Source organism: Gobio gobio (assembly GCF_949357685.1).
Source record: "Gobio gobio genome assembly, chromosome: 2".
NCBI lineage: Eukaryota > Metazoa > Chordata > Actinopteri > Cypriniformes > Gobionidae > Gobio > Gobio gobio.
Window position 1 is genome coordinate 11,392,889 of NC_137098.1, and position 19,418 is coordinate 11,412,306.

The window sequence follows — 19,418 nt, forward strand, 5'->3', positions numbered from 1 at the left end:
GTAAGAAAGTACTAAATTTTTTATGTAATTAAGTATTAAATGATATTCAATATGACACGTACTGCAGTCAAAATTACAATATTATGTTTTGGAAGGTTGTGAAGTAAAAGTTTCCAAAGAAGAACACTGATAAAATACATATACTTGAAAAATAAAATTACTTGGAAAGTAAAAATACTTGTCTACTGTCCGCCTCTGAAGACCACAACTGCTGGGATGTCACTAAATTGCTGGTGCATTGCCTGATTAATTTATTAACATCATTAATGTTAAAATGATATTATAGGATGTTAAAATGATTGCTTCAGATGCAATTCATAACTTATTTCTAATTTGATTTATTTATTGTGCCGATTCAGAAATTAATGAGGGATTGTGTCAATAAAATCACCAAAAATGAATACAGATGCTCACAAAATTCAAGATATTGTTGCAAAAAGTTCTTGTATGGGATCTGGATTTATAACATGTGATATAATTAACCAATATCACACGAGCAAAAGAGTTGTTTTCACAAATTTGAGCATGACTGCAAACATGATATTGCTTTAGCAAACATTCAATTTTAAAAACATTATCCTCAACATTATTTATGCATTTGTAATTTACCAATTCAGATGCATCTTCTGTATCACCTCTGTAGCACAAACATTTATTTTGTTGTTAATGATTTAATTTGATTGGTAACAGCTATAGTGTCTTATTCCAATTATATTTATTATAAGTAATTTATTATATGTTGTAAGTCATTTCTCAGGTGGTAATGTGGATCTCTATGAATTTAAGGACTGCTGGTCTGGTCTTGGTCTTGACTCAGGTCTCGCCCTGCCTTGGTCTTGGTCTCAACACACATTGGTCTTGGTCTCGACTTGGTCTTGGATTAGGTGGTCTTGACTACAACACTACCGATTTGTCATGACACCGGAATCACTTGAACTGCTGACGCGAAAAAGCAAAATGATATTCCAGAACAGATTGTTTATTTTTCTTTACAAATCCTTTCTTTGAGATATTGCCCTTAATCAGTATTGGAGGTTTTAAAAAATATATTTTTGTCCAAACTGAAAAATGAGCAAACAGTCTCAAATTCAAAATTCAAAGATTTAAACCAGATATTTTCAAAGATTTTATAGTCCTCACATCCATTTTCAGTTTGAGTTGGAACACCTTTTTTCTCTCCACTTTTTTCCCCCTTATTATAATTAGGCTACTCATTCATAGAGATATTGTGAAACTCATGACATTGAACATTGATGCTCCATAAACATTGAAAGTAACGTTTTCTTGCTCTATGATGACATCCTGTGGCCAAAAGTGCACCTGCAATGTTCTCATCAAATAGGCTAAACAAAATATACTTTGTTCTCTTTTAAAGGCACAAATAAGTTCCATGCTTTGGCATTAGCTCAAGATTCACACCAGGCATCCTAATAATATTGATGAATTGAATTGTTTTGTAAAGAGAGAATACATTGTGCATTTATAAGCCATGATTACAGGCAATTTGGTGGAGATAACTGATGCCTCCTGCATTGTGATTCGTACCACTGCTAACTGTTTAAGCAGACCGTGTTTTCCTATGTCAATAATTATGACCAATGCAGAAATGCATGGTAAATCTAAGGGTTCACATACTTCTTCCTACAACTGTCATGTTCTCAAATAATTCACACACTGCCTTTTCATTGAGCAGACGGCTGGCACACACATCTCTCTGCTCTGATATCCTTCAGCTCCTTTATAATAATGTCCGCAGTGTCACTGCTGTACTTCACGATGAGCGATGACAGCCCTTGTGGAGTGCAGTTTGATCTATAAAATATATGAAGACATTTTCTGTCACACCTGTGTATTCAAAACTGAGACTCACAATTGACATGCATAACTATTAAAAGCTGCATAGGAGACTGAATGCACCTTTGAAGTAAATCCTTTTCTCTGTGGTGCTTTCCAGAGATGGAAACTCGAGTCTGCAACTTGGACTCGAGTCGCACTTAATTCGCCAAAAAAAAGAAAAAAATAAGACTTGCGACTTGACTTGCACTCACAAACAACTGACCTGAGACTTGACTTGGACTTGACATGGACTTGAAGACTGAGAAAATGCAAGTCTTTTGGCCCGGCATTCCCGATTACGTTCTCTATTTACTACCCCAGATGACAGCACGAAACACCACCTTTTACTATTCATTCATTCATTCATTCATTTACAATATGTGCTGCAGCAGCGAATATCACGAAACATATCTAAACACACCAAGCCAGCGAGCACGTGACGCATCTGAAGGCACGCAAATTCATCACCCATTAGAAAACTGCTGTTAAAGGTGCACTATGTAACTTTGCTGTCCACTAGAGGTCGCCTGTTCAAAACAAAGGCATAGTTTGATGACGCCACGTTTGAGCGCAGAATCTTGGGACATGTGGTCTTCACCTCACAGCCGGTGGAAAAGAATCGGATAGGACTCGGGCAGAAATCATGTTCATGGATGCGATTATTAACGTTACTGTAGTATGAAGCAGAGCAGGACCGAGTGTTGTGGAGCTGAGCAAGGCCGCTGGAGCGATTGTTAATGAGAAGACCGGCGGGACTTTTATTATGACACAGTCGGTGGCGGGACTTTTATTATGACACAGTCGCCGGCGCCACTTCTGGTTTTCCGGTCATGAGTTTGAGGTAACGCAGCTCTGTTTATCATATTAGATACATCTGAGTGTGTTGAAAATGATGTTATGACGTCACTCTGTGCGTTCGCTCGGCAGCTGCTATGACACTTGTTGCACACTGCAGTAAGAGTCAAGCGCGTCTGTAAAATAAAACCGGAAACCGAGAGTAACGCAGATATGACGCAATCGACAGCCGACTCCCTCACACGTCCCGGTTCCTTGGTTAAAATAGCAATTTCTCATGATTTACAAATAGTTGGAAACATTTGGGATATTGTAAGTACTCAACTGAACAAAACATATAACACTGGCCTAGTGGTTTTTGGAAATTTTACAGAATTTTTTTTACATAGTGCACCTTTAAATAAATTAGCAACAAATAGTAACAATATTGTATCAGCCTTTCGTAATAGGCCGTGGATTCAGGGAACAGTGATTAAACTATTTGCACGCACTCCAGTCCATCGCCGTCTTCATTTCAAAATGAAATTTGTTTATTAAACACAAAAAGTTTTATTTCCAAAGCATTTCTAAATTAAGTTCATAATTAATAATTCCAACAATCGAAAATTCCAGCAAAAGAAACAAAGTGTGGTCAAAAAACTGTGAATAACCACCATCACAAAACCCAAACATTTGTTCTTTGTCACTTCCTATCCCACCCATTCGTGGTGATATATAGCTACCTTACGCACCTGACAGGTGTACGACAATGAACTAAACAAATTCCTAAATACAAGTATGAATATGCACATAGTAAATAATAATAATAAACAAATAACATAACTTATAATAAATAAACTTATAGACAAACGGCTACAACAAATATAGGCAAGCCTTACCTTACAAAACTTTGTCATTTAATTTGAAAAGCAATCAGTGAATCCGAAGGGAAGCTCCGGTGTTCACAGCAACAGAGGCTTGCTTGCGGTCCATTTTCAAGAAGTAATTTCCATGTCCTTTTCATGTTTTTCCCCACAGTAGGCTGTATTTGCTATGTATATAATCCAGATTTACCAAGTTAATTTGCATCTGGATTGCACGAACACTTTCATACGCAATTTATGACCCTGTTCGACTCATGTCTACAAACGAGACACGCAGATGGAAATGTTGTTCTTTGTGTCGTTTACTGTAGCGCTTGTCTATACCGGTCTATTGAGAATGAGAAGGTGATGTAACAATGTTTACTCCGCGTTGCATTTCGGGAAGGCGCCGCCATATTGGGAGAGTACGCTATCAGTTGCCATGGTTATTTCGACAGTGAGACCGAGAGAGCAGCATGAGATTTGTTTGCATTTTTGCAATGCGGTGCAGTTTCTTGGGGAGAAATGGAGAAGGAGGAAGTGAAGGAAAGGGGCTCTATCGGGAGAGACTAAATAACACCGCCAAACAGCGTTATTTAGAGAAACTGCTTGACATCAACAACATCGACTCGTATGATCTGCCAGCTACAGAATGACGCTACCACCTCTCACACACCCTGACATCGTCAAGTATCTGGTTTATAGTATCAGTGCCTACACAATGCAAGCGTTCGTAAGCTTTAACGCCAGCTTCACACCGCACGCAAGCAGTTGGCAGGGCAGGAAGTATGGAGAGCGGGAGCCGCGCGTGCCCGTTGTGCATTCACACTGGCAGCGTTTGTCTCGCGCAGCTGAGAATTGCAAATACAGACGAATATTGTCCATTATGTCACATTTTCCGGTGTTCTCCTCCGACCCCCGTCTGTCTCGTGCTTTGATTTATGATGGGCAGCATATATCTGCTGCAAATGCCACCGTGTTCCCCTCTGTCTCATACACACATCACATGCATATAACATGTTGTATATTAGTAGTTCACATGATCAATGTAACATTAAAGTGAAGCTATGTGAAACGATCGCGGCACTGCTGCTTCTGCGCCGCCTTTGCGTGCGGTAGGGCTGTGTTGAAAAAATCGATTCACCAATTCTGAATCGATTTTCATATTAATTTCTAAAGATCGATCCGTAACTCAGAGGATCGATTTAATAATAGGCCTACATTTTCCCTGTGAATTTTAATTTGCCGCGTCATTGAATTCCCGCATGCGCGCGAGGTGGAAGGACATTAAAACAACGAACATGGCAGCTTTGAAAACTCCAGAAACGCTAAAAGCGCGATCTGGCACCATTTCGGGTTCAGAAGCAATAAAGAGAACGAGCTTGACAAAAGCAAAGCAATTTGCAAAGCCTCCCAAATGGAGGTGAAGTATTGTGGAAATACTACTAATCTCAGGAACCACATGATGCGACATCATCAAGACATCATATCCAAGCCTGCCACCGGACCGCAACAGATGACACTGAAACAAACTCTACAACTGCCAACTAATTCGCCACGCTCTGTCAAAATAACTGAGGCGATTGCGGGCTTCATTTGCAAAGATATGCGCCCGTATTCTGTTGTTGAGAATGTGGGATTCAGGCGGCTAATGAAGGTAATGGAACCAAATTATGTCATTGTGTCTCGCAAACGTCTGTCTGAAGAAGTGATCCCCAACATGTACCAGACAGTAAAAGATGGTGTAATGTGTAAGCTTAAGACCGCAGAGAGGGTGGGCATTACGAGTGACACCTGGACATCCGTAGCTATGGAATCTTACATGAGTGTGACAGCACACTACATAGACAAGCTCTGGAACCTCGTGTCTTACGTGCTGCAGACAACCAAAGTTCACAGACCATCAGTCTAGTATCAATATGTTGCATAACTACAGTCCTGTAATTCAGGTAACAGCTGGAAAAAAATGCTTTCTTCAAAAACACTTATCTAAATCTCGAAGATCAGATCGGATCAGATCGAATCGAATTGAATAATGATAATCGATTCAAGATCTTGAGAATCGGAATCGAATCGATTCTTGAAATTTGAATCAAAACCCAGCCCTAGCGTGCGGTGTGTGAATAGTCTAATCTGTTAACATGGGCGCCGGAAAAAATATGCGCTGATACTATAAACCAGATAATTGACGATGTCAGGGTGTGTGAGAGGTGGTAGCGTCATTCTGTAGCTGGCAGATCATACGAGTCGATGTTGTTGATGTCAAGCAGTTTCTCTAAATAACGCTGTTTGGCGGTGTTATTTAGTCTCTCCTGATAGAGCCCCTTTCCTTTCACTTTCTCCTTCTTTATTTCTCCCCAAGAAACTGCTCTGCATTGCAAAAATGCAAACAAATCTCATGCTGCTCTCTCGGTCTCACTGTTGAAATAACCATGGCAACTGATAGCGTACTCTTCCAATATGGCGGCGCCTTCCCGAAATGCAACACAGAGTGAAAACATTGTGACGTAACTCCTCATTCTCAATAGGCCTACACAGGTTTTGTTACCGCCGGCGCTCACTGTAAGACTACATTATCCAGCATTGCTTGAGATCTACAGCAAACTACGGCAACTCAAATAGCTCAAAATACACAGCACCCCCCCCCCCCTTGTGGTGGCTCTAAATGGTATCATTTTGTACAAAGATGTAAAGGAATAGTAGTATTTTGTGTGCTTTATTATGCAATTTTAAAGTAAAAGTAATCTGTTTTGATAGTTCAATACACTGTTAATTATAACAACTAGCTGGAAAAAATATTGCTAAAAATAGAACTAAGACTTGACACTTGACTTGGACCCTTAAGACTTGAGACTTGACTTGACTTGGACCTCAGAGACTTGAAACTTGACTTGGACCTCAAAGACTTGAGACTTGACTTGACTTGGACCTCAGAGACTAGAGACTTGACTCGACTTGACTTGACTTGACTTGACTTGGACCTCAGAGACTTGAGACTTGACCTGGACCTTAGAGACTTGAGACTTGACTTGGACGCTAAAGACTTGAGACTTGACATGACTTGACCTGGACTGACCTTAGCGACTTGAGACTTGATTTGACTTGGACCTCAGAGACTTGAGACTTGACTTGACTTGGACCTCAGAGACTTGAGACTTGACTTGACTTGGACCTCAGAGACTTGAGACTTGACTTGACCTGGACCTTAGAGACTTGAGACTTGACTTGACTTGGACCTCAGAGACTTGAGACTTTACTTGACCTGGACCTTAGCGTCTTGAGACTTGACTTGAGTTGGACCTCAGAGACTTGAGACTTGACTTGACTTGGACCTCAGAGACTTGAGACTTGACTTGATCTGGACCTAAGAGACTTGAGACTTGACTTGGACCTCAGAGACTTGAGACTTTACTTGACCTGGACCTTAGCGTCTTGAGACTTGACTTGAGTTGGACCTCAGAGACTTGAGACTTGACTTGACCTGGACCTTGGAGACTTTGAGACTTGACTTGGACCTTAGAGACTTGACTTGACCTGGACCTTAGAGACTTGAGACTTGACTTGGACCTCAGAGACTAGAGACTTGAGACTTGACTTGACTTGACTTGATCTGGACCTTAGAGACTTGAGACTTGAGACTTGACTTGATCTGGACCTTAGAGACTTGAGACTTGACTTGACTTGGACCTCAGAGAATTGACTTGACTTGACCTGGACCTTAGAGACTTGACTTGGACCTCAGAGACTTGAGACTTGACTTGACCTGGACCTTAGAGACTTGAGACTTGACTTGGACCTCAAAGACTTGAGACTAGACTTGGACCTCAGAGACTTAGGATTGACTTGACTTGGACCTCAGAGACTAGAGACTTGACTTGACTTGACTTGACCTGGACCTGGACCTTAGAGACTTGACTTGGACCCTAAAGACTTGAAACTTGACTGACCTTAGAGACTTGAGACTTGACTTGACTTGGACCTCAGAGACTTGACTTGACTTTGACCTCAGAGACTTGAAACTTAACTTGGACCTCAAAGACTTGAGACTTGACTTGGACCTCAGAGACTTAGGACTTGACTTGACTTGGACCTCAGAGACTAGAGACTTGAATTGACTTGACCTGGACCTGGACCTTAGAGACTTGACTTGGACCCTAAAGACTTGAAACTTGACTTGACTTGACCTTGACTGACCTTAGAGACTTGAGACTTGACTTAACTTGGACCTCAGAGACTTGACTTGACTTGGACCTCAGTGACTTGAGACTTGACTTGACTTGGACCTCAGTGACTTGAGACTTGACTTGATTTGGACCTCAGAGACTTGAGACTTGACTTGACCTGGACTGACCTTAGAGACTTGAGACTTGACCTGGACCTTAGAGACTTGAGACTTGACTTTGACCTCAGAGACTTGAGACTTGACTTGACTTGGACCTCAGAGACTTGAGACTTGACTTTACCTGGACTGACCTTAGAGACTTGAGACTTGACTTGACCTGGACCTTAGAGACTTGAGACTTGACTTGACTTGACTTGACTTGACTTGACTTGACCTGACCTGGACCTTAGAGACTTGAGACTTGACTTGACTTGACCTGACCTGGACCTTAGAGACTTGAGACTTGACTTGACTTGGACCTCAGAGACTTGACTAGACTTGACCTTGACCTTAGAGACTTGAGACTTGACTTGGACCTCAGAGACTTGAGACTTGACTTGACTTGACCTGGACCCTAGAGACTTGACTTGACCTGGACCTCAGAGACTTGAGACTTGACTTGACTTGACTTGACTTGACTTGACTTGACCTGGACCTTCGAGACTTGACTTGACTTGACCTGAACCTTCGAGACTTGAAACTTGACTTGACTTGGACCTCAGAGACTTGAAACTTGACTTGACTTGACCTGGACCTTCGAGACTTGAAACTTGACTTGGACCTGGACCTTAAAGACTTGAGACTTGACTTGACTTGGACCGCAGGGACTTGTGAACATGTCCGGTGCTTCCTTTGTCTCTGAACAGGCATGGATGACGCAGGCATTTCTTTCAAACAGATACCTCTAAAAAGGCAACACAGGGAAGGACATAATTATTTGGTTCTATCTATCACACACAATGAATAGCCTACATAATGCAATAAATAGCCTAACTATGCTCAACATTAGGGCTGTAAACAGCAGTGTTGAGGAAGGGGGCTACTATGGAAGTGTTTGATACATCCCTAAAGTAGCAGAAAGGGATAGTTCACTCAAAAAAGAAAAAAATGTGGCTACTCACAGTCTCACCCTCGTGTTGTTCCAAACTTTCATTTATCTTTAAAAACACAAATGAAGATATTTTAATGAAATCTGAGCAATTTCTGTCCCTCCATTGACAGCTACGCAATAACCACTTTGACACTTCAAAAAGTTGAGCAGGTTAGTTCAAATTTTCTAAAGAGACACAATCGCTGTATATAATGAAAATATTTAATTTAGGCATTTATTCACATAAACAGAACACATATCAGTAGTGGTAAACGGATGCTCAATCATGTTTGCTTGATGTGCAAGAACCAATGAGGTTCATTCTCGTGTACATCCCGTTTGAGCTTTCAAAAGAACCAATGAGGTTCATTCTCGTGTACATCCCGTTTGAGCTTTCAAAAGAACCAATGAGGTTCATTCTCGTGTACATCACGTTTGAGCTTTCAAAAGAACCAATGAGGTTAATTCTCGTGTTACGCAGCACGTTTGAGCTTTCAAAAGAACCAATGAGGTTCATTCTCGTGTTACGCAGCACGTTTGAGCTTCTGCAAGAACCAATGAGGTTCATTTTTGTGTGTTACGCAGCACGTTTGAGCTTTCAAAACAACCAATGAGGATCATTCTCATGTTGCGCAGCACTTTTGAGCTTCAGTAAGAACCAATGAGGTTCATTCTCGTGTTTCGCAGCACGTTTGAGCTTCTGCAAGAACCAATGAGGTTCATTCTCGTGTGTTAAGCATCACGTTTGAGCTTTCATAAGAACCAATGAGGTTCATTCTCGTGTGTTACGCATCACGTTTGAGCTTTCACAAGAACCAATGAGGTTCATTATCGTGTGTTAAGCATCACGTTGGAGCTTTTATAAGAATCATTGAGGTTCATTTTCGGGTTATGCAGCACGTTTGAGCTTCAGCAAGAACCAATGAGGTTAATTCTCGTGTTACGCATCACGTTTGAGCTTCTGCAAGAACCAATGAGGTTCATTCTCGTGTGTTAAGCATCACGTTTGAGCTTTCATAAGAACCAATGAGGTTCATTCTCGTATACATCACGTTTGAGCTTTCACAAGAACCAATGAGGTTCATTTTCGTGTGACGCAGCACGTTTGAGCTTCAGCAAGAACCATTGAGGTTCGTTCTCGTGTACATCACGTTTGAGCTTTCAAAAGAACCAATGAGGTTAATTCTCGTGTTACGCAGCACGTTTGAGCTTTCAAAAGAACCAATGAGGTTCATTCTCGTGTTACGCAGCACGTTTGAGCTTCTGCAAGAACCAATGAGGTTCATTTTTGTGTGTTACGCAGCACGTTTGAGCTTTCAAAACAACCAATGAGGATCATTCTCATGTTGCGCAGCACTTTTGAGCTTCAGTAAGAACCAATGAGGTTCATTCTCGTGTTTCGCAGCACGTTTGAGCTTCTGCAAGAACCAATGAGGTTCATTCTCGTGTGTTAAGCATCACGTTTGAGCTTTCATAAGAACCAATGAGGTTCATTCTCGTGTGTTACGCATCACGTTTGAGCTTTCACAAGAACCAATGAGGTTCATTATCGTGTGTTAAGCATCACGTTGGAGCTTTTATAAGAATCATTGAGGTTCATTTTCGGGTTATGCAGCACGTTTGAGCTTCAGCAAGAACCAATGAGGTTAATTCTCGTGTTACGCATCACGTTTGAGCTTCTGCAAGAACCAATGAGGTTCATTCTCGTGTGTTAAGCATCACGTTTGAGCTTTCATAAGAACCAATGAGGTTCATTCTCGTATACATCACGTTTGAGCTTTCACAAGAACCAATGAGGTTCATTTTCGTGTGACGCAGCACGTTTGAGCTTCAGCAAGAACCATTGAGGTTCGTTCTCGTGTACATCACGTTTGAGCTTCTGCAAGAACCAATGAGGTTCATTCTCCTGTTACGCAGTTCTGTAAGAACCAATAAGGTTCATTCTCGTGTTACGCAGCAAGTTTGAGCTTCTGCAAGAACCAATAAGGTTAATTCTCGTGTTACGCAGCACGTTTGAGCTTCAGCAAGAACCAATGAGGTTCATTCTCGTGTACATCACGTTTGAGCTTCTGTAAGAACCAATGAGGTTCATTCTTGTGTTACGCAGCATGTTTGAGCTTCAGAAAGAACCAATGAGGTTCATTCTCGTGTACATCACGTTTGAGCTTTCACAAGAACCAATGACGTTCATTCTCGTGTGTTATGCATCATGTTTGAGCTTCAGCAAGAACCAATGAGGTTCATTCTCGTGTTACGCAGCAAGTTTGAGCTTCTGCAAGAACCAATGAGGTTCATTCTCATGTTATGCAGCAAGTTTGAGCTTCTGCAAGAACCAATGAGGTTCATTCTCGTGTACATCACGTTTGAGCTTCTGTAAGAACCAATGAGGTTCATTCTCGTGTACATCACGTTTGAGCTTCTGTAAGAACCAATGAGGTTCATTCTCATGTTACGCAGCAAGTTTGAGCTTCTGCAAGAACCAATGAGGTTCATTCTCATGTTATGCAGCAAGTTTGAGCTTCTGCAAGAACCAATTAGGTTAATTCTCGTGTGACGCAGCACGTTTGAGCTTCAGCAAGAACCAATGAGGTTCGTTCTCGTGTCACACAGTTCTGCAAGAACCAATTAGGTTAATTCTCGTGTTACGCAGCACGTTTGAGCTTCAGCAAGAACCAATGAGGTTCATTCTCGTGTACATCACGTTTGAGCTTCTGCAAGAACCAATGAGGTTCGTTCTCGTGTCACGCAGTTCTGCAAGAACCAATGAGGTTCATTCTCGTGTTATGCAGCACGTTTGAGCTTCAGCAAGAACCAATGAGGTTCATTCTTGTGTGTTACGCATCACGTTTGAGCTTTCACAAGAACCAATGATGTTCATTCTTATGTGTTACACATCACGTTTGAGCTTCCTCAAGAACCAATGAGTTTCATTCTTATGTGTTACACATCACGTTTGAGCTTCTGTAAGAACCAATGAGTTTCATTCTTGTGTGTTACACATCACGTTTGAGCTTTCACAAGAACCAATGATGTTCATTCTTATGTGTTACACATCACGTTTGAGCTTCTGTAAGAACCAATGAGTTTCATTCTCATGTGTTACGCATCACGTTTGAGCTTCTGTAAGAACCAGTGAGGTTCATTCTCATGTTACTCGGCACGTTTGAGCTTCTGTAAGAACCAGTGAGGTTCATTCTCATGTTACTCGGCACGTTTGAGCTTCAGCAAGAACCAATGAGGTTCCTTTTCGTGTTACGCAGCACATTTGAGCTTCCTCAAGAACCAATGAGGTTTGTTCTTGCACATCAAACCGATTCGGTTGTAGCTCTGTTCACTGATGTTCAAAAGTGAATAAAAGCCTAAATTAAATCTGTTCATCATATAAAGCGATCGAGTCTCTACAGAAAATTTGGATTAAACCGCTCCAAATCATATGGATTCATTTTACGATTTCTTTATGAACTTTTTACAAAGTGGTAGTTGCATGGATTGTCAATAGAGGGTCAGAAATCTCTTAGATTTCATTAAAATATCTTAATTTGTGTTCCGAAGATAAATGAAAGTCTCATGGGTTTTGAACGACATGAGGGTGAGTAATTGTTAAAATTGTTGTTTTTGTTTTTTTTGGGTGAACTTTAAATACAATTTGTATAATTCTATTATCTTTGAAATGTGCACTGCTGAATGTACTGACAAGCATTTATGGGAAACTAAAATATACTTTATGTAATTTCTATTGAAACTTGTAATGATGAAGTTGCTATTTAATACATTTTAAATATATCCACTATAATAATATAATGATATAACTATAATAATATTGAATAACACACTACAGATAAAATGATGACCAATTACTTTTCATGTGCTTTAGTATGTTAATCAACACATTAAAATAAGTGTGATAAAAAGATTAAAACATAATGATTTAAAATGTACTTTAAAGTAACTTTTAATGTGACTTTATTACAATGTAAACATTTATAAAAAAAAGTGTAAACATAGTCATTAAAAGTGTACTCTCTCTAATAGCCTTTTATTTCATTTATTATTTTTTTAAATTATTTTCTATCATCATTATTATTTATTTCATTTATATCATTTAAAGTCATTTACAAGTGCACATACAATACGATTAGGTGTTTTTCATAAGGGAAATCACACAATATCAATATTTAGTTAGCACTGTAATCAGTGCTTGTTTTCAATGGCACATTCTTAAACTTTTACATATTGTCAAGCCCCATTACTCATAATAGTGATATATTACACACAGACAGGCTCATACCTACAAATACTTATGTTGAAACTGGATGGCTGTAGTATCCATTGACTCAACTCGCTCGTATGAAGGTTGACATGATGTGCATACAGCTTGCATGCAGCTACATGTCTCCCATGTCTCAAATGTATTCGCTGTCTCTCATATTCTGAGCTGACCATGCAGCTCTGCCTGTGCCTGCGCTCTGAACTCACTCCTGAAGCCCTCTGCTGTAGCTCCATTGATTTGCTCCTGTAAACCACTAAAAGCGGCTGCCGAAGAGAGCTGCCATTCAAGCAGTAGAGGCTCTGTGTGAGGGCTTCGTGGAGAACCAGGCTGCCGCTCTCATCCCCAAAGCGAAGCTGGAAGCCCAAGATATCTGAGTGGCGCAGTGGCTGGGTTATTGCAGCTGTCACATCAAAAACATCATAGCCTGTTGGAGGCACCCGGTCAAGACTCAATAAGTGCTCCACAAGAGGGCCACTAATGCTCAGGTTATCTCTTCCTGGTGAAAGACTATGTACTGTGACTGTCACACTAAGCGGCTTGTGATGAAGAGTCTTCCTCAGCAGGACCAGCTCTGCAACCCTCATGAAGGGACTCAGCTGGGACATGTTGAACCAGATCCATCCTGGAGTGCCGTACTTTGAATCTTATTTGAAAAAGAGAATTTTTTAAGGGACTTTGGGTTGAAAATTAAACACAATTTTATTTTATACCTTAATTAAAGTCACCCTGCAGTCAATAATTGTATCCATTAATATGCATCTTTGCTAATCATTAGTCATTGTTTCCTGTGAAAATATTTTCTCCGTGCCTTAAAATAGCTTAAATGTTACTCCGTACGTGGACTCATTGATATGCAAATTAGTCCTCACCCCCACACCAGCTCGAAGCCTCTGACTATCTAATCCTATCGGTCAACTGTAGTAAACGCTACACAATGGCAAGTGGAAATAGGGCTGGGTGATATGGCTGAAAACTGGATCACGATATAAGTGTTTCCAAAAAAAAAAAAAAGTGTTTCATATCGGTCGATATTGATAATTATTGATATTTTTATGACCCATTTAAAAGAAGGACCAGACGAAAGTATAAACCAGGCTTAAGGTGGTAAAACAAGTTTTAGATTTAGTCAGACTTATAAAATCCCAAAAAACTGCCATACTGGCGAGCTGACTTGTTTCCGGTTTTATCAACAATTTCCTCGCTCGCTGCTGCACTCATTTTACACTTATCACTCCACGCCGGTTCTGTTGAAGAATCCAACACCAGACAACGATATGGCGCAACCAAACCTGATACTGTTACATGATTGGCTGTTAGCGTGTCACTCCCTATGTTGCTAGGTTACCAGAGAGTGAGTGCCTTTGTTCATGCAACCAAATTTGCTTCGCAACCTCTGGTTTCTTCCGACAAAGAAAAAATTATTAACGAATGTTTTATCAAACGCATTTTTTATTTATATCGATTACATGTCTATCGCGATACATATCGTTTTATCACCCAGCCCTAAGTGGAAATAATGGTTTAATTCAGCCATATATGTTTGAACCATAAACTGATTCAGAAGAAAAGAGGAACAGTGAATTATGTAAGGGATAATCCACGGCTAGCTGTGCATTAAACGATTTTATACAAAAGTTGAAAAGCTCTCAGCCAAAAGCTGATTGGCTGAGAGCCTTTTCCAGCCTCAGTATCAGCACTGGGACCGTTTCACCGTTTGTATCACTCCTCTTGTGGCGACTGTCATGGCGGTCGAGCAAATACACCATAATTTTTTTAAATACTACTGTTGTCTTGTCATGGAATGTACTTTTAAGAGTTTTTTTTAGATAAGAATGTAGTTATTTAGACCTTTTACAATTTACTCCAGGCCGCCAGCGGACGTTCAGCGCTCATGTATCTCGGCTAGTCCTTCAGGAATTTGCTGCTGGCTCTTACTGTATGTAGATAGTGGTTAAACATGAGATATAATTAATTTGGGGTAACGGGCAATCTTTGGTCTTGTCAATCTATTACTTGTTCCAGAGCAAGCCGATTTAGGTTAAATGAAAAATTAAGTTTCATAACTTTATATTTAGGCTATATATATCTTAAATCCTGTAGGGCTTTGTACGGTTTGTAAGTTTTTGTATTGAATTTTGAATTGTGTGCTTGTGTTTATTTCCTATTGTCTTTTATAATGGCTATTCTTGTTGTTAATTAAAATTTTTGCTCTGGAACCATGGGCGGATTAAGACTCTTTGGTGTCCCTAATACCTAGAGGGCCCGACTCCAAAGTGAAAGAGCAATGCTGATGCTCTGCAGTGGAATCGCACATCTATGAGCAAAGCTTTTTCATTTTGGTGAATGGGATGCGACACCTCAAAGCGTGCTCCCACTGTGAATGCTGTAGTTGTATGGGTGCCAAATTAAAGGCAGGGTAGGCAATTTGTTCCAGAAACATTTTTTGTTATGCTGGTTGAAAGTCTCTTCACATCTTGATAGCAATTACTTAAGTGGTCTAAATGTATTTATATGTATATAGACCGATCAGGCATAACATTAAGACGAATAACATTATGTGAAGTGAATAACAATGATTATCTCTTTATCACAGCACCTGTTAGTGGGTGGGATATATTAGGCAGCAAGTGAACATTTTGTCCTCAAAGTTGATGTGTTAGAAGCAGAAAAAATGGGCAAGCGTAAGGATTTGAACGAGTTTGACAAGGGCCAAATTGTGACCCAAATAGACTGGGTCAGAGCATCTCCAAAACTGCAGCTCTTGTGGGGTGTTCTCGGTGTGCAGTGGTCAGTATCTATCAAAAGTGGTCCAAGGAAGGAACTGTGATGAACCAGCGACAGGGTTATGGGTGGCCAAGGCCCATTGATGCACGTGGGGAGCGAAGGCTGGTCCGTGTGGTCCGATCAAACAGACAAGATACTGTAGCTCAAATTGCTCAAGAAGTTAATGCTGGTTTTGGCCGGGTGCATGTGTGTGGCTTACCTGGGGAACACATGGCACCAGGATGCACTATGGGAAGGCGGGAAGCCGGCGGAGGCAGTGTGATTCTTTGGGCAATGTTCTGCTGGGAAACCTTGGGTCCTGCCATCCATGTGGAAGTTATTTTGACACATACCAGCTACCTAAGCATTGTTGCTGACCATGTACACCCTTTCATGGAAATGGTATCCTCTGGTGGCTGTGGCTCTTTCAGCAGATAATGCACCCTGCCACAAAGCAAAAATGGTTCAGGAATGGTTTGAGGAGCACAACAACGAGTTTGAGGTGTTGACTTGGCCTCCAAATTTTCCAGATCTCAATCCAATCAAGCATCTGTAGGATGTGCTAAACAAACAAGTCCGATCCATGGAGGCCCCACCTTGCAACTTACAGGACTTAAAGTATCTGCTGCTAACATATTGGTGCCAGATAACACAGCACACCTTCAGGAGTCTAGTGGAGTCCATGCCTCGACGGGTCAGGGCTGTTTTGGCAGCAAAAAGGGGACCAACACTATATTAGTCATAATGAGAAGGTCATAATATTATGCCTGATCTGCGTATATTGTCTGTGGAAGGTGTAGGACCATAAAATGCACGTCCAATCATTGCATACAATGTCCTTCCTGCCTGTCAGTGTATGTATTTTCATACCTCCGCGCACCTGCTCGCGTAGACATCACACGTCATCAGCTTGTTGCATGCTATGCAGAGTTAGACAGACGTCAGTCACCGCCAACCACACACAGTTCCTCCTGAACCAAAACAACCAGCTTATACTGTGTTTACATCATAACTACCGTCATTTGGAAGAGATGGAAACCCGTGGCGTTATACTCAGAACGGTTTGTGACTCAAATGTATGCGTTTCTATGTGAACACTATCAACGCCGAAATTAAACCGCAGCAGTCAGGTGGTACAGGTCAGTTCACTTTAAGTTGTTTATGTTCATTTTTATTGTAATGATATGTACTTTGAGACATGAGGTTGTTGTCTCTCATGACGCTTTGCAAACTCTGCCGAGTGCATGTTTTGGAGGAGACATGGCTTTGGAGACGCTCTGAAGGAAGGGTGGGATCTTCTGCTTTCAAAGCTAGCTTGCTATTGCTAGACTCTCCCTATCAAAAATGTTAAGCAGCAAATCATCATATTAGACTGATTTCTGAAGGATCATGTGACACTGAAGACTGGAGTAATGATGCTGAAAATTCAGAATTTTTTTTTTCCTGTATTTTTGATTAAAGAAATGCAGCTTTGGGGTGAGCATAGGATACTTCTTTCAAAAACATTTTTAAAAGTGTTTCCAAACTTTTGAAAGGTACTGTATATATTTATATTTTAATATTTAAAGTAACATTTTAACCGTTTACTCTGAATAAAAATATATGTACTACTTTACCTTCAATGCTCCGGAAACTCTGCACAAGAGTTCCATCGGCACCACTCAGGTCTCTTGCCTGTGTGTCCAAGGACTGGTAAACGTGCTTCATGTAGGGATGTGGCTTTGCTTGCTGAGGTGCTGACAGTTTATTTATGTGCAGCATCTCCAAAATAGCTTTGCTCAGGTCTCTATCCTCCGGTTTCTCCCTCTCATCTTCCATTAACACCAAACCGTGAATCCCTCCTAGTCCGAAAAGACCAATTAGGAAGCATAAAAATGACGCTGAAAACCTCATTCTGCAAAAAAAGACTGACAGATTCACAGAAGAAAGCCGAACCCTGACACAGCTCGGTCAGGAAACAGTGGGGACAGCAGAATCTCGCTCACTCATTAGTGGGTGGATTCAAAGCCCATGCAACCAACAGCCAAGCTCTGAAAAAAAAAGCAATTACCGCTTTCCCACAGAAAACCCAGGAATGTCACACTCCATTTGACAGGCATTGTGCTCTCAGTTTTCGTGAAAGTCCGCAAAGTGAACAGGCTTGTTTTGGTCTGAGGCTTCAGTTCCTTTCACTTACTTGAATCAAGGGCTCTTTTCAACTAGTTGCTCTTTCTCAATGTAAGCGGATAGTGCTCGTCTCATCTGTGTTCATTTACTTTTGCATTCTTGGCACAAACAAAGTATCAAGTGCAAGCTCTTCATTATAACCTTGAGATTCATGTTGAAAGTTGTGGGCACTAATTTAGCAATAAACATCATTATTACTTAATTTCATGACTGGTATTTTTAAAAACACATGGACGAATTATTATTTAATTAATAGCAGAAAATAGAATATAAATTTGGACTCACTAATAATTTTTGAGAGATTGATCGTAACATTTTTTTGACAAGTTTGCAGAGGTGGACAAAGTACACAACTTCATTACTTGCGTAAAAGTAAAAGTACTACTAGTCAAATATTACTCCGTTACAAGTTCTAAAAATTGATTTTTACTTAAGTAAAAGTACAGAAGTATTAAAAGTACTTAAGTTTGTCAATCCATTATTTTATTATTGTTGCATTGTTGTATAAATGCACATTATGCCATCATGGTGGTTTAAGCCAGACAGTGATGCTCCATCCGACATGCTATACGACTACCTTAAACTCATTTAAATACTTGTATAAAAGTTACAAAGCTCTTTACAAAGCTGCTGTCACTTTAAGGCCAAATGCACTGATCCAATACACTGATACATATCCGATGTTCTCCCAACTGTTTACTCTTCTCTTTCTCCCACAGTTTTTGAACATTTTATGAGACATGCATCAAGTGCATGCCAACTAAACTAATCTTTAGTCTTTTCAGAAAACTGAAACATACTTTCTAAGTATGGCCATGGGTGTTCACACTGCTCCGAGGAACCGCCTTCTTCCATTTTGCTATAAACTGATTAGTTGAGTAAAAAGTATGATATTTGTCTTTCAAATGTAGTGAAGTTAAAGTCAAAGTCCCCGAAAAAATAATACTCAAGTAAAGTACAGATACTTAAAAAGTGTACTTAAGTACAACACTCAAGTAAATGTAAATGTCCACCTCTGCAAGTTTGAGGTACAAATGGCACCATTTTCTGAGATTCCTGAGAATGAACACACTATAAGGAAGAAAAAAAAAAAAACGTAGAAAAAGGGATAATGTTCTGGCTGGAATGACCAGTACCCTTTTCGTAAATTTTATGAACATTTTCTTCAACCCTAAAACACAACACAATGCAATAAAATGGTCAAAATTACAACTAGAAATGCTAAAACTTTACCAAAAATGTTTGTATAATATCTAAATAGAGATCTGAATGCATACTGATTGTTACGACTCTTACTCTAATCAAAGACCAGAGGTGGTAACATTGAGGTTGTGGCAAAATTTGTAGTGACGGGCGATAAAGTGCCAGAGATAATGCAACAATGAAGTAAACATGAAGAAAAGTGATTTTAATTAGCGCTGTTGTCGGAAAACGGGTCGAATGCGGCTTTAAAGGGGTGGTAAAACACATTCTTTTGAAGGCTTGATTGTGTTT

General features: G+C 40.3%; 1 protein-coding gene across 1 annotated transcript; it reads right to left on the minus strand.

The window, feature by feature from the left end:
• Positions 1-1,682: 1,682 nt before the first annotated feature.
• Positions 1,683-17,651, minus strand: LOC307139738 (uncharacterized protein; the record flags this gene model as incomplete). Its single annotated transcript, XM_079838820.1, has 3 exons — positions 1,683-1,812; positions 13,014-13,638; positions 17,375-17,651. The coding sequence occupies 3 exons, from the start codon at positions 17,649-17,651 to the stop codon at positions 1,683-1,685; spliced, it is 1,032 nt and encodes a 343-aa protein (XP_079694946.1).
• Positions 17,652-19,418: the final 1,767 nt, after the last annotated feature.